The sequence below is a fragment of the Gracilinanus agilis genome, chromosome 3, assembly GCF_016433145.1.
Source record: "Gracilinanus agilis isolate LMUSP501 chromosome 3, AgileGrace, whole genome shotgun sequence".
NCBI classification, from domain to species: Eukaryota; Metazoa; Chordata; class Mammalia; order Didelphimorphia; family Didelphidae; genus Gracilinanus; species Gracilinanus agilis.
Window position 1 is genome coordinate 115069984 of NC_058132.1, and position 13412 is coordinate 115083395.

Genomic DNA, 13412 nt, shown 5'->3' on the forward strand with positions numbered 1-13412 from the left:
AATACCACCACAGCTCATTTATTGGACATGAATATGTATTTCAAATAAAGGAATGTTCCAGATAACTGAAGGTTACCCATTTTTAAACACTAACATAGCACCAACACCTACCTCTTTGAAATATTTGTAATGAAAAAAAGAGTAAATTGTAGTAGTCTGGGCTTTTGAAAAAGACTAGATAAGCATGATTTAACCCTTTTTTAAAACACTCCAAGGGTGTGTAGCACAAGGAAAGGGCATTGGAAAGGAAGTGGGGAGCTACAGGTTTTAGCTCCAAATCTTTCATTAGCTACCTTAATGACATGATCGATGCAATGAATACCCTTGTGTTTTCTCATTTATTAAAATGGACTTGGCACAAAATACTTCTTCAAATGTTTTATGATTCTCTTAAGATTATCAAGAACATTAATGTTTAATTATACATCCTAATTGATATATAGTAATGAAATGGTAGTTGAAGTTAGCAAAGTATGCGAAGGTCTTTGATTCTAGAGAAAATGCCCCAAATTATTATGCTTTCATGTTTTTTCTGCTCTCTATAGTTTTGCTATCCTAGATATTAATAGGAACTTACTATTACTGCTCTTGGCACATCGTCACTTTTTCTCATTTGGCTATAATTATGTGGAAGCAGGTAGAGTTCAGAGTGGTATCATTCATTTTACGTAGTAACAACTACCACCTTATTTACTTCTAGTCACATGACTACAGTGCTTCAAGATTTGTAAAGGATTTTACAAAAATTATTTCATTTGGCATTCACAACAACTCAGTGAAGGAGATACTATTATTGCCCTCATTTTATAGATGAGGAATGATGTTTGAGTTTACCATAACCTTGGCCTCTGGATGAAGTGAGTATTGTTATAGAAAGAGAGCATTGTGTATCTTAATCTTTAAGTGACCTCAAAATATACAGATCACCAAAAAAAACAGGAGGCACTTTTCATCAACTGTTACAATCTGAGTATTTTTTAATACTATAAATAAGCCACAGCTACATACATCCAAGAGATCCTACATTTAGTTCCCAGTGAATCTTAAACCATTTCTATTTTTAGATCTATATTAGGAATTGCATAGGAAATATTGAATAAACATCATGATCATAACTTGTAACCAGCTACAGACATACTTCACTTTATTAAATGGCAAAATTTCTGAACCATTAACTAGAAAGTCAATTTGTGTAAATCAAATATTTTCCTTTGCTTTCCACAAGAGCAATTGAATCATGTCCTTCTGAGAAAATAGTCTAGTGGCTAGCCTAATGATATGAAATGTATGAGAAATCGAACAAATTATTTTAAAATCAGAGCTCTGAAGAAAAATATGGCTATTTTATGCAGAAAACATGAGTGACAATCATGATAAAAATAAGGCACAAATTATTATTGGCATATTAGCAAAGTTGTTTTTTTTTTTCTAGAAAACTATCTAAAAGAGAGTGGATATCTCAAAAAACTCTCATATATGTGTTTTATACATGTTTCTGTTCAATCAAAAAATACTAATACCCTGTCTCCATAAAGCACTGTCTATGAAAGGTAAATATAAAAAGTAACATTATTATTTTAAGAAATTATCCAAACATAGCATTTCAGATTGTTGGATATAGGAAAGAGCAGAATGGGAAAATATCCCAGTTCCCACATTTTAGCTATCAGGAAATTGAATCTTAGGAAAGAAAAATACCTCAGCTAAGGTCATGTGGTTGTTACATGCTAGATTCAGGAAACAAATACAAGTATGTTGGCTCCAAATCTATTACTGTCTTCTCTACTCCACAATTCTATTCAACTATTTATTGTCCCTAGAAGAAGTCCATATGGGAATTGTACAATTATTCCAGCAGTGCTACCAATAGCTAGATCATAGTTTAGACTTCTCTTAAGGAATCACTTTCAAGATCCCTTACAAATTCTTCTGAACATGATTAACCATGCTCAGTTATCCTTCTCAAAGATGAACTTGATTTTCAGAAGCAGATTCAAGCAATTAAGTATCCACTGAATGAGGTAAAACATATGGTTTTAGGAACATAGATTTAGAACTTAGAAGGCACATAGAGATCATTTAGCTTCATCTCTTCTTTTACCGATAAGTCTAGAAAAGTTAAACAATTTGGCTCATGGATATATACACACACACAAACACATATGCATATATACATGTATATGTGTTTGTGTGTGTGTAGTAAGTTGCACTGAACAGAGTAGACAGAGTAGTCAGGAAGACTCCACTTCCTTTAATTCAAATCTGGCCTCAGACACTAACTAGTTCTATGACCCTGCCCAAGTCAATTAATCCCACTTGCCTGAGTTTCCTCATCTATAAAATAAGCTTTAAAATGAAATGGAATGGCAAAGCACTCCAATATCTTTGCCACAAAAACCTCCAAAGAGTCACAAAGAGTTTGATATGACTGAAAAAAATTACTAAACAAACATTCTGAATCCAGTTCATTATAATGGAACCCAAGGCAAAGGTATGACCATACAATGGAGTTTCCTGAGAGAAAGGATTCTGTAAAGGAAAAAGTATTTGGTTGAACTGAAAATTTAACTTCAATTCTCTTCTTTGTCATTTACCACCTATATGAATATAGGTAAAATCTTGCATCTTTGATTGACCTTTTACTGAAACTGGAAATAAGATATTTTGCTGCATGATTCACAAAGCTGTTGTGAGCATCAAATGAGCCAATATGCATGAAATACTTTATGTCTTAAAGAAGTATAGAGACAAAACCACATATTCACAGTTGGACGTACTTACATGTCATCTAGTCTACAGCTTTTATACTACAAATGATGAAATCAAAGCCTAGAAATGTGATGTGACTTATTTAATGGATAAAATGTAGTAGAACTGATATTTAATTTTATTCCTTTTGTGCTTTCTTACTTTGGTCCCAAAGATTCCAGAAAATGGGTCTTTGAACAATAGCAGCCTCCTTAAGTGAAGCTTTCCCCTCCAAGATAACTACTTTGAGGACTTATGAGAAAGAACACTATCCACATCCAGGGAAAGAACTGTGGGAGTAGAAACACAGAAGAAAAATATTTCTTTGATCACATGGTTCAATGGGGATATGATTAGGGATGTAGACTCTAAATGATCACTGTAATGCAAATATTAATAACATGGAAATAGGTTTTGATCAAGTATTCATGTAAAATCCAGTTAAGTTGCTTGTTGGCTACTGGAATGGGGGGAGGTAGGAGGGGAGGGAAAGAATATGAATCATGTAACCTGGAAAAATATTCCAAATAAATAAATAAATAATTTAACGACCCTTTTTTCAACATGAATATTTTTTGTTATTTTGCTTTAAAAGGTATATTAATACTTGTAAAATTAATGCCATATATGATAATTCTTATTCATTCTTATGAATCCAGTTGTAAAATAAAGATGATGAGACTATCCATACATCTTTCCTGTTTACTCAAGATATGTAAAATCTATTTCTGATTCAAAGATTCTGCTATCAAAGAACTGAGTCAACCCATCAAGAGGTAGAAATATGGTAAATTAAATACCAACACTTCTCACCCAGGATATTTCTGTCAATTATAAGTGTGATAAAAAGTGATTCTCTTTCCTACTCACCTTCCTAGAAGAAGAAATTCTCCAGCCAGCCCCTGGCGCCTCATAGCCATCAGCAAACCTCTCACTGTCATCCCTTCACAAAAGCAGGCCACCACTCTTGCCTTGGGCAGGTGGCTGATAAGCTTCTTCAGCAGCTTGTCAAAACTCTGTTCCCCAGCATTGCTATAGATCTTGTAGGAATGAGCAATGCATATGCCTTCCTTGGCTGACATATCTTTGAATGCTTCCATCCCACTTTCTCCATAGTTGCCTGCATGAAAAAACATACACAAAAAAAAAAAAATCCTGAGAATTAAATAGATAGGAACTGGTACATCAGTCATGATAAAGTCCTCATGGTATTTTGCTAATACCTGGAGCATTCCATTTTACATAAAACATTTTCATAGAAGTATATGAACATGCTTAATGGTCCCTTTGTTATTTAACAACCCTCCCCTAACTGAAAAAGTACAGGTGTTGAAAAGAGTCATACTGTATCATCAGATTTATTTTTATTTTATTTCCCCTGGTTATCTTCAAATAAAAAACCACCAAATTACTTGAAGGCAGCATAAAAGAAAATATTTATATCTGAAACCAACTTCAAACAAACCATCTAAGTGGTAGGAGTTCTTAACCTTGGCATCTTTGAATATCTACATGTGTGTATATGTTATGCTGTATTATTATAAGTATTTCAATATAATCAAGCTCCTTTATATTTTTAAATATTTTATATATTTGAAGATATTATTCTGAGGAGGCCATAAATTTCACCAAACTAAAAAAAGGGGTCCATGATACAGAAAATGTAAAAAAAAAAATAACCCTGTTTTACAATTTTGAATTATGCTTAAAGGACTCTAAAACTGTGCATACCCTTTGATCCATCAATATCATTGCTAGGTTTGTTTATAAAAACGATCTAAAAAGAGGAAAAGGGCCTATCCATATGAAAATATGTATTGCAACTCTTTCGTGGTAGCAAAGAATAGGAAATTGAGAAATTATCCATCATTTGGGGAATGGCTGAAGAAGTTATGGTATATGATTATGAGGTATTGTGTTATAAGAATTGTCAAGCAGGATGAGTTTGGAAAGACTTATGGGAATTGATGCAAAGTGAAATGAGCAGAATTAGAGAACATTGTATTCAGAGTGAGCAATATTTTTTAAGGAACAACTGTGTATGACCTAGTTATTCTCAGCAATTTAGCCACCCAAGATGATCCTAAAGACTCATGATTAAAAAAAAAAAAAAAAAAAAAACATCGGCCCACCAAGAAAGAAGTGATATAATCTGAACTTAAACTTACTTGCTTTCTTTCTACTTTTTTTAAAATATCTTTTCCATAAAATGACTAATATGGAAAAAATTTTACATGATAATTTTATATTATTTATATTTATATCAGATTAATTACTATCTTGAAGGGGAGAAGGATGGAAAGTAGGAAGGAAAGAGAGAATTTGGAACTCAAAACTTAAAAAAATGAATTAAAAATGTTTTCACATGTAATTGAGTAAAATAAGATATTATTTTAAGAAAAGAACCCCTACTTTAAAGTTTCTAGAGATAGTTATTTGCTCAAGTTACTTAGCTTGCAAAAGACTAGTTACTCATTTATAACTTTAGTCTACTTACGAACTAGACAATGTAATAAAGAGCCCAAAGAACAAGAGTTCAAAGAATAGATCTAGCTCCTGCCTATTTCACTCTATAAACAATTCAAATATACTTGTATAGACTGTTTCTATCTCTTGAATATAGAGACCGCTAATTCGCATATCACTGCATAGCTGAGGGAAGGGATCTGTTCAAGTAATAAAAGATGAAAAGGCCCCAAAACTTTGATCAGGAATTTCTGGTCACTAGCTACACCAAGCTAATCTTGGGATTCTGTTATTCTCAGGTTTGTTTTAAGAAAAATTTGTTCCTTGAATGAATTTCTGGAGGGGAAAATTTATATATTTTTAATTCCTTAAAGACTTTGGATAAAACAATGAAAGTATTATACCTGACTCAATTCAATTCAACAAACAATTATTAAGTACTCACTATGCCTAAAGTTAATAATAAGGACTTAAGAGCCAAAAATGTTAATATTTTAGTAAGTCAAAAGATTTTGATTTTCTTCATATTTTTCAGAATTTGTAACAATGTCTAAACTTTGAATTGACAATGTATTTCAACTTTTTACTTATACAGAATGTTGCGGGAAAATTATGATGCCAAAATATTAAGGAAAATTATCCCCAAAGTGATCATGGAAGAAAATATACTAATACTGGACATAGGACTAAATTATGAAATTGAATTCCCTAAGAACAACCACTTTATTGGTAAAGATCATTCATCAATTGTTTTAGACTAAAGCAATAAGAAATCATACATGTATATATAGATAAATATTTCAAATTCAATAAAATAGAACTTTTGATTTTTAAAAAGGGAAAAATGAAGAAAATGCTTTAAAATTATGAGGCCTAATATGAAAGTACAGGAAAATAATGAATTTTGGAGGGGATATGGCAAAACTGAAACATTAATGCACTGCTGGTGGAGCTGTGAATTGATCCAACCATTCTGGAAGGCAATTTGGATTGCTTGTCAGCTCTGGGAGGGAGGAGGGGAAAAGATGAGGGAAGGTACATGAATCATAAAAATTAAAATAAATAAATAAAATAACAAGGCCTCAGTGATTATGTCACAAATACTTACTAAGGGTTTACTATGTTCCACATTCACGGGTTAAGGACAAGAGATGGATAAAAATTATTTTTCAAGGAAATTACATTCTAATGGGCAAGGCAACATACAAGTATATAGTACTTATAAGATAGAAATGTATATATATATATATATATATATACAAATATGTAAAAGAGATGGAAGTTAATTTCAAAGAAAAATACTAATTTTAAAGGGAACAGAAAGGAGACCAAAAGAGGCTTCCTGAAGGAAAGGAGTTTTGTACTGAACCTTTTTTTTAAACCCTTACCTTCTAACTTAGAATGAATGACAAGTATCAGTTCTAAGACAGAAGAGCAGTAAGGGTTAGGCAATGAGAGTCAAGTATCTTGTCCAGGGTCACACAACTAAGAAGTCTTTGAGACCAATTTGAACCCAGGATCTCCCACATCTAGGCCTGGCTCTATATCCACTGAGCTGCCCTTGAACTGAATCTTAAAGGAAGTTCGGGAAACCAGAACATAAAGAAGAACAGAAGAAGATACACAAGGGAACTATTGGAAAGACACAGTCTCAAGAAAAGATGTATTATATATTATATGCAAAGGGCAACAAAAAAAGCAACTATTGTTAGATCATAAAGTACTAAGAGGGAGTAAAATGCAAGACTAGAAACAAAGGAATCAGATTATGAAACCTTTAAATTAAAAAATAGTTTATATTAGATGTTGAAGAATTTAGGGAGTCCCTGGAGTTAAATAATTTGGGGGACATCAGATCTGTGCTTTAGGAATACCACTTTTACATAGAAGATGGGTAGTTTGTAGTGAAAAGAGATTTGAAGCAGGGAGACTAAATAAAAGGCTATTGGAATAGGCCATGAGTTGATATGCATTTTTACAGAGGTATTAGTTATGTGAAGAGAAAGAAGGAATCTAATAGAAAAGTGATCATGTTTTCAGTATTTCTGATTAACCACCTCTTCCTGACTTCTGAACTTGTTCTGATTCAGATTAGTCACATGGTAACAAGAGTCAATATTGGAAAATAATGAGGTGCTTACATGGCCTTTATGAGGTAAGGAAATTTACTTAGCCATGGTAGGAGAAGGCAGTGAGAATAGGTATTGAGGGCACCTAGAGATAATTTGGTTGAGCAGAGCTCCTTGGCCCAAATTTTCCACCGTGATCTACCAGCCAAGTCTCAGATCCCCTTAATCCTCCTCTTGGCTGCTTTCTACTAGAAGCCATCAGTTTAAGCCCTTATTCTCCTCAGAGAATCAGATCTAAAGAAATCTGTTAATATCTTTTCAGGAAAAATTAGTCTAAGGTATTTGGGATATGGCAGAACTGAAGTTATTGCTTCTACCACACTGATACACTACATTTTTTTTTAAATGAGGGAAATAATATGCATTAGGAGTTTGAGAGAATATGACAAATAGAAGAGAGTTTAGCATAGAGGTACCATGGATAGCTCTTTTCATGATTACCTCTGATTAAATGCTACTTAATTATTCACAGGGAATTCTCTCATGATTCTGATGAAATATACCTATATTTAATTTCTCCAACACTATCCCCATAATGAAGGTGCCTCTGGGGGAGAAAACTCATTTTGCAATTAACATTCCTATAGAGTAAAATTAGCCAGAATCTTTCTTCTTCTATTTCACAGTAATTATTTCACCAGCTCTAAGGAACAACTCTGTTTCAGTCCTGTGTTCTTTTTCATCTCATCAATTGTATCTAGAGGCAGCATTTTTTTCTAGACTCTTTGGTGTGTGCACATTTATTTCATTTTCACTAATGAACACAGGACAAATTCATGACAATGTAAAGTGTAATAACAGCTCTTCATTTGTTTTGCATCAGGAAAAATGGCCTGCTCTCCAACAGCAAGCATGAAGCTCTTGAATAATCCCAAGTAAGAGCCCCAAAGAGGGTATGTAATTTCTTGTTACTCAGACTTGTGGCTGGTACTTTTTTTTTTTTTTAAACCCTTGTACTTCGGTGTATTTTTCTCATAGGTGGAAGATTGGTAAGGGTGGGCAATGGGGGTCAAGTGACTTGCCCAAGGTCACACAGCTAGGAAGTGGCTGAGGCCGGGTTTGAACCTAGGACCTCCTGTCTCTAGGCCTGACTCTCACTCCACTGAGCTACCCAGCTGCCCCGGCTGGTACTTTTTAAAAAAATCTTAGCAAGTCTGAATCACAATCAAGCAGTGAAGACTGAAAAAGAGAACACCAATTATTTGGAAAAATACCAGAAAAGCTCTGTCTCTCTTCTGGATAATTCTGAATACTTGGTTGTTAATTGTTGAGGAAATATGTATGTATTTTCTATTTTGATCTGTGACTTAGGTATTTGTAACCACAAGTCATGGGCCCATGTAGCTAAAGATAAAGGGACTTCTACAGTCATTTAGACCAGACTTGTCCTTCATTTTCTTTTTTTTCAGTTGCTTGTTGACTTAATAAACTAAGGCCTAAAGAGATTAAGTGACTTGCACAAAAAAGTAGTAGAGTTTGAACCAGGGTTCTCTGTCTCCCAGAGGTGTGTGTGTGTGTGTATGTGTGTGTGTGTGTTGGAAAACACTCATTTTTTTTAGGAAGCTGAGACCTCTGGAAGCAAATGACATTTCATGAGTTCAACAGGTCTTACAAAAGTCCTTTTCATGTCAACAAGCTACTTTGCCTTTAACAAAATGTAAGAAGCAAAATCAGTTTTAAAATATCACTATCCATCCCCATACAACCCTCTTAAATTGGACAGTGTAAACCACTGTCATTAATTTTTAATGAAATTCATCGAATATAAAATCAATAAGGGTAGGATGATTTTTGGTCACTAAATCACCAAAGTTTTATACATAGTAAGTATTTAATAAATACTTGTTGAATTGAATTATGCATGACATCAGAAACATATCTTCAAAGAAACTATGCATCATACATATATTCTTCATTTACTGTGTGTTCTGATAAGAATAGTTTTCAAGACATTTTCCTCATTATAATTTACTGCTCCTTGGAACTATTTCCTCCCTTGGATACCAAGTCACCAAGCAACATATTAACACCTAATCTACAACTATGCTGAGATGTTCTTTCAATCTGCATGATGTAAAGTAATAACAGTGTTTTAAAAACTCTCATATGATTAATTTTTTTATTTTTATTTTGAATATTTTCCCATAATTACATATTTCATGTTCTTTCTCTCCCCCTAACCCTGCTTAGCCAACACACAATTCCACTGGGTTTTACATGTATCACCTATGATTAAATTTTAATGTAATATAACCCTTAAGCTGCATTGCTGAAAAGCAGGGATGCCAATTTATCTCTGTAGCAAATGAACCATTTTAAACATTTTTCAATCTAACAAAAGTTCCTGGAGACATAAAATAATTAACAAAAATATTCAAAAAGAAAACACCCTTTTGATAGAATAGCTGCAGTTCCTTCAAAGATAAGGTTTTGTACACATTCTAGGCAGATTTCATTCAAGATTGAACTACCTAGAACATGTTTAGGCATGTAACTTTTCAAAGATTTGCACATGACTTTGTTACTTTATAAATTGAGCAAAATGAAATGATATGTGTTTTTCTGCCCCCAGATCTCTTCCTAGTGGCTTTCAACTTGTGCCCTTTTACCTCATACTTCATGGAATTAGTCCAGTGCCATGTTTATTCCTTACCCTTCTTTGGCACAGTTCATTGGAACAATTCATTCATTCATTCATTCAATGAAGTGATGCTGCTGATACTTAAAAGTTTTATGTGGTTATAAATCTATATTTACTACTGAATCATTATGTGGCAATGTTGCGTATGATTTTTTTAAAAAGCAACTATTTTAATGTTCATAACTGGATTATGAACATTTTTGTCAATTGCAGACATCTATTATATTATTATTTAGGAAGAACAAGATTTTATTAAAAATTTTTATATAACGTGCCTTTTTCAAAAATTAAGCCAAAAAGATCAAGGACTTCTCGAGTTAGAAAACACAAATCAAATCACGGGCTTGAGAATATTATACCTATTGGTAGGATTATGTGGAAATTTTCAGATTGAATAACAGGATATTGATAATGAAGCTCCATTAAAGTGTTAATACATCTTTTAGAAATGTTTCAATATTCATGAAAAATTTAGAATACCTTATTTTCACTGATACTTTTGCCTGAAAACAACAATGGATGAATTGGCTCATATAAATAGAACTTATTGGCACAGATAAGAGAATCAATGAAGACCAACCTCCTAAATGTAGGTTGAGAATAATACAGTGAAACTCCACAGAGGAACAAATGAATCAAACCAGGATGAATTAATTTTAGAATTATTTTCATAATTTATTCAACCAGTGAAGGAGGGGAAACATTACACAACTAGAGAGACATTCAAAAATGAGGTAAGAAAACGTGATAAGACTAGTGAGATTTATGTAAAGTAAATAACTACTTTTATGTAAAGTAATGAATTCTAGTTCTATATTAATGCTTATGCATACATAAATAGTTGTCTAATGAATTTATATAGGCTTATGCAAATGCAGAGAATGTATAAAGGTTCCCAAAAATCTGTGTTGGAATTTCAGAGGCAATCTTATACCAATAGAAAACTAAAAAAGAATCCCAACAACTCTGATAAGAAGTGATCTAAAACTTTGCTCGAAAATTCCAGAGAGGAAAACCCCTATCTTCCAAGGAAGTTCATACCATTATACCTTTCCATCTTTTCTCTAAGCTCTGACAAGATTCTACCTTGTTATACTTTTATAGAAGGGAATCTGGTCTCTTTTCTGGATATAGAAGCGTCTCTAGCTTCATTTCCTTTTAGTGAACATCCACTGAACTTGAGGCCATCAACTCCCTGAAATCAGCATTTATTCACCAATATTTGGCCAAAGCAATTTGGCCAAAATGACCAGAAGTATCTTTTGAATGATTACTTTGGTGGGAATGGGGAAAACTTGTGTTTATAATCTAATTACTTTGGATGATCCACTGAATTTTAGATCAGTCATTCCTAGGCCTCTTTAATCATAAAACAGACTGTCAGACACAGAATCAAGGCATATATCAGTGAAAAATAAAAAAATTTATCACACTCCTACTAACTATGTGGGTTTGCTAATTCTACAATAAGCAGTGAAGATCTGTTTATCAACTCTTTAGAAGTGGGTAAGAGAAGTCTTTCTATTATCCAGGTGTGGGAAGCCAATAAGAGAATAGATAAAAATCTGAGACTCCTCTTTTGACCCCTTTTGTGATCCTTGTAATTTCTTCTTGAAAAGTATTACTGAAAACCTTTAAGTTCCTATCAAACCTGAATTTAAAGGGTTAACACTGTTAACACAGCAAGGAATGCTGCTGCCTGTTATAGCTAAGGCCAAGATACTCCCCAACTTGGCTTTCTGATGAGAACCTAGTCAAAATTCAGCCTTGGCCTTGGTCTATTCTGAAGCCAATGTTTTGTGTTTTGATGTGACATAATTTGTAACTTCTGCGCATCTGCAAAGTTTCAGGAGGGTTCTTTTGTGTGAAATGAGTCTTGAAATATATATAATAAACTCCATGCTCCTGGAGCCAGAACTGGAAGCATGAAGTAAAAGACATTTCCCTTGTCCTGTCCTTATTTCCTTATCAACTAAACTGTCATCAGATTATCAGAGATGATAAAGAGATCTCCACATCCAGGCTCATAATTTTAGGCATAAACTCCTTTTCATGAGAGATGATAGGTCCCTTAGTATGGATGAAATTGCTTAGTCCCTGAGCAGTAGTGGCTTTAAAGATGCTGAAGAAATGATTTAAACTTGTATAATATAAAGTTAACCAAGTATACAATACACAAGTTAAAGTGGTCAGCTATACAGTAATGAATGGAGATATACAAATATTTCTCATTATGTCTTAGATCTGGCTTGTGTCTGAAATGGTTAGATTTAAGGAGCCCAAATGGAAGACAGCAAGGATTGGGACTCTTTTCCTGACTCCCTTCAAGTCTCAGTTAAAATCCCATCTTGTGCAAGAACCCTTTCCTAATGTTTTAATTTTTTTTCAGATTACACATCTATACGATCTTCAATGATCATTTTCTGACTTTTTGCAGTCCATATTCTCTCCCTCTCTCTTCCATCTCCACCCCATGATATGGATTGTACTTGTGTTATCATACATTTCCATGTTCATCATGTTGTGAAGAAGACACATATTGCTTACACTAGAGAAAAATTCATGGGAGAAATAAGAAAGTGAAGAATTGTATGCTTCAGTCTGTAGTTAGATTCTTTCAATTCCTTCTATGGTGGTGGATAGCCTTTTTAGTCATGAATCCCTTAGAGTCCTATATCTTTGCATTGATGATAGTAGTTGTCATTCACAATTGATCATTGTACTTTATTGCTATTACTGTGTACAACATTATTTTTCTGCTCACTTCACATTTATTCACTTCATATAAGCCTGTTCAGGTTTTTGTGATCTTCTTGTTGGTCATTTCTTATGGCACAATAGTATTCCATTACAGTCATATACCACAATTTTTCAGTCATTCCTCAACTGATAGACATCTTATCAGTTTCAATTCTTTGCCACCATAAAAGGGCTGCTATAAATATTTTAAGAAGGTCCTTTCCTCCTATCTTTGATCTCTTTAGGATACAGAACAAGTAGTGGTATTGCTGGGTTAAAGGGAATACACAATTTTATGACCCTCCTAATTCTTCTTAATGCTATTGCTTCTCTCTGAGATCATCTTCAGTTTATCTTGGATATATCTTGTTGGCACATACTCATTCCATGTTTTCTCCCCCAATAAACTATGTTCTCCTTGAGTGCAAAGATGGTGTTTTAACAGTCATTGAATTCCACTTTCTTAATATAGTGCCAGAAATATAAAATTAAATGCTCATCAATTTAACTCAGCCTCCCTAAGTCTCTGTTACCTCATTTTCAATAGGGAAATAATATGTATAATATCTCCCTTAACAGGTTATTGCTATGGTCAAATAATAGATGTAAGGCATTTTGTAAATTTCTAAACATTCTCAAATTTTATCTATTAATACTAATATCCTATAAGCAAGAACATGTTCCTAAAG

General features: G+C 33.3%; 1 protein-coding gene across 1 annotated transcript in view; it reads right to left on the minus strand.

The window, feature by feature from the left end:
- Positions 1–13412, minus strand: part of GRM5 (glutamate metabotropic receptor 5) — a 620904-nt gene that overhangs the window by 412461 nt on the left and 195031 nt on the right. Inside the window, exon 2 of the mRNA XM_044668936.1 lies at positions 3619–3868. Coding sequence (XP_044524871.1) covers positions 3619–3868 — 250 coding nt within the window. The remainder of the gene's footprint in view (positions 1–3618; positions 3869–13412) is intronic.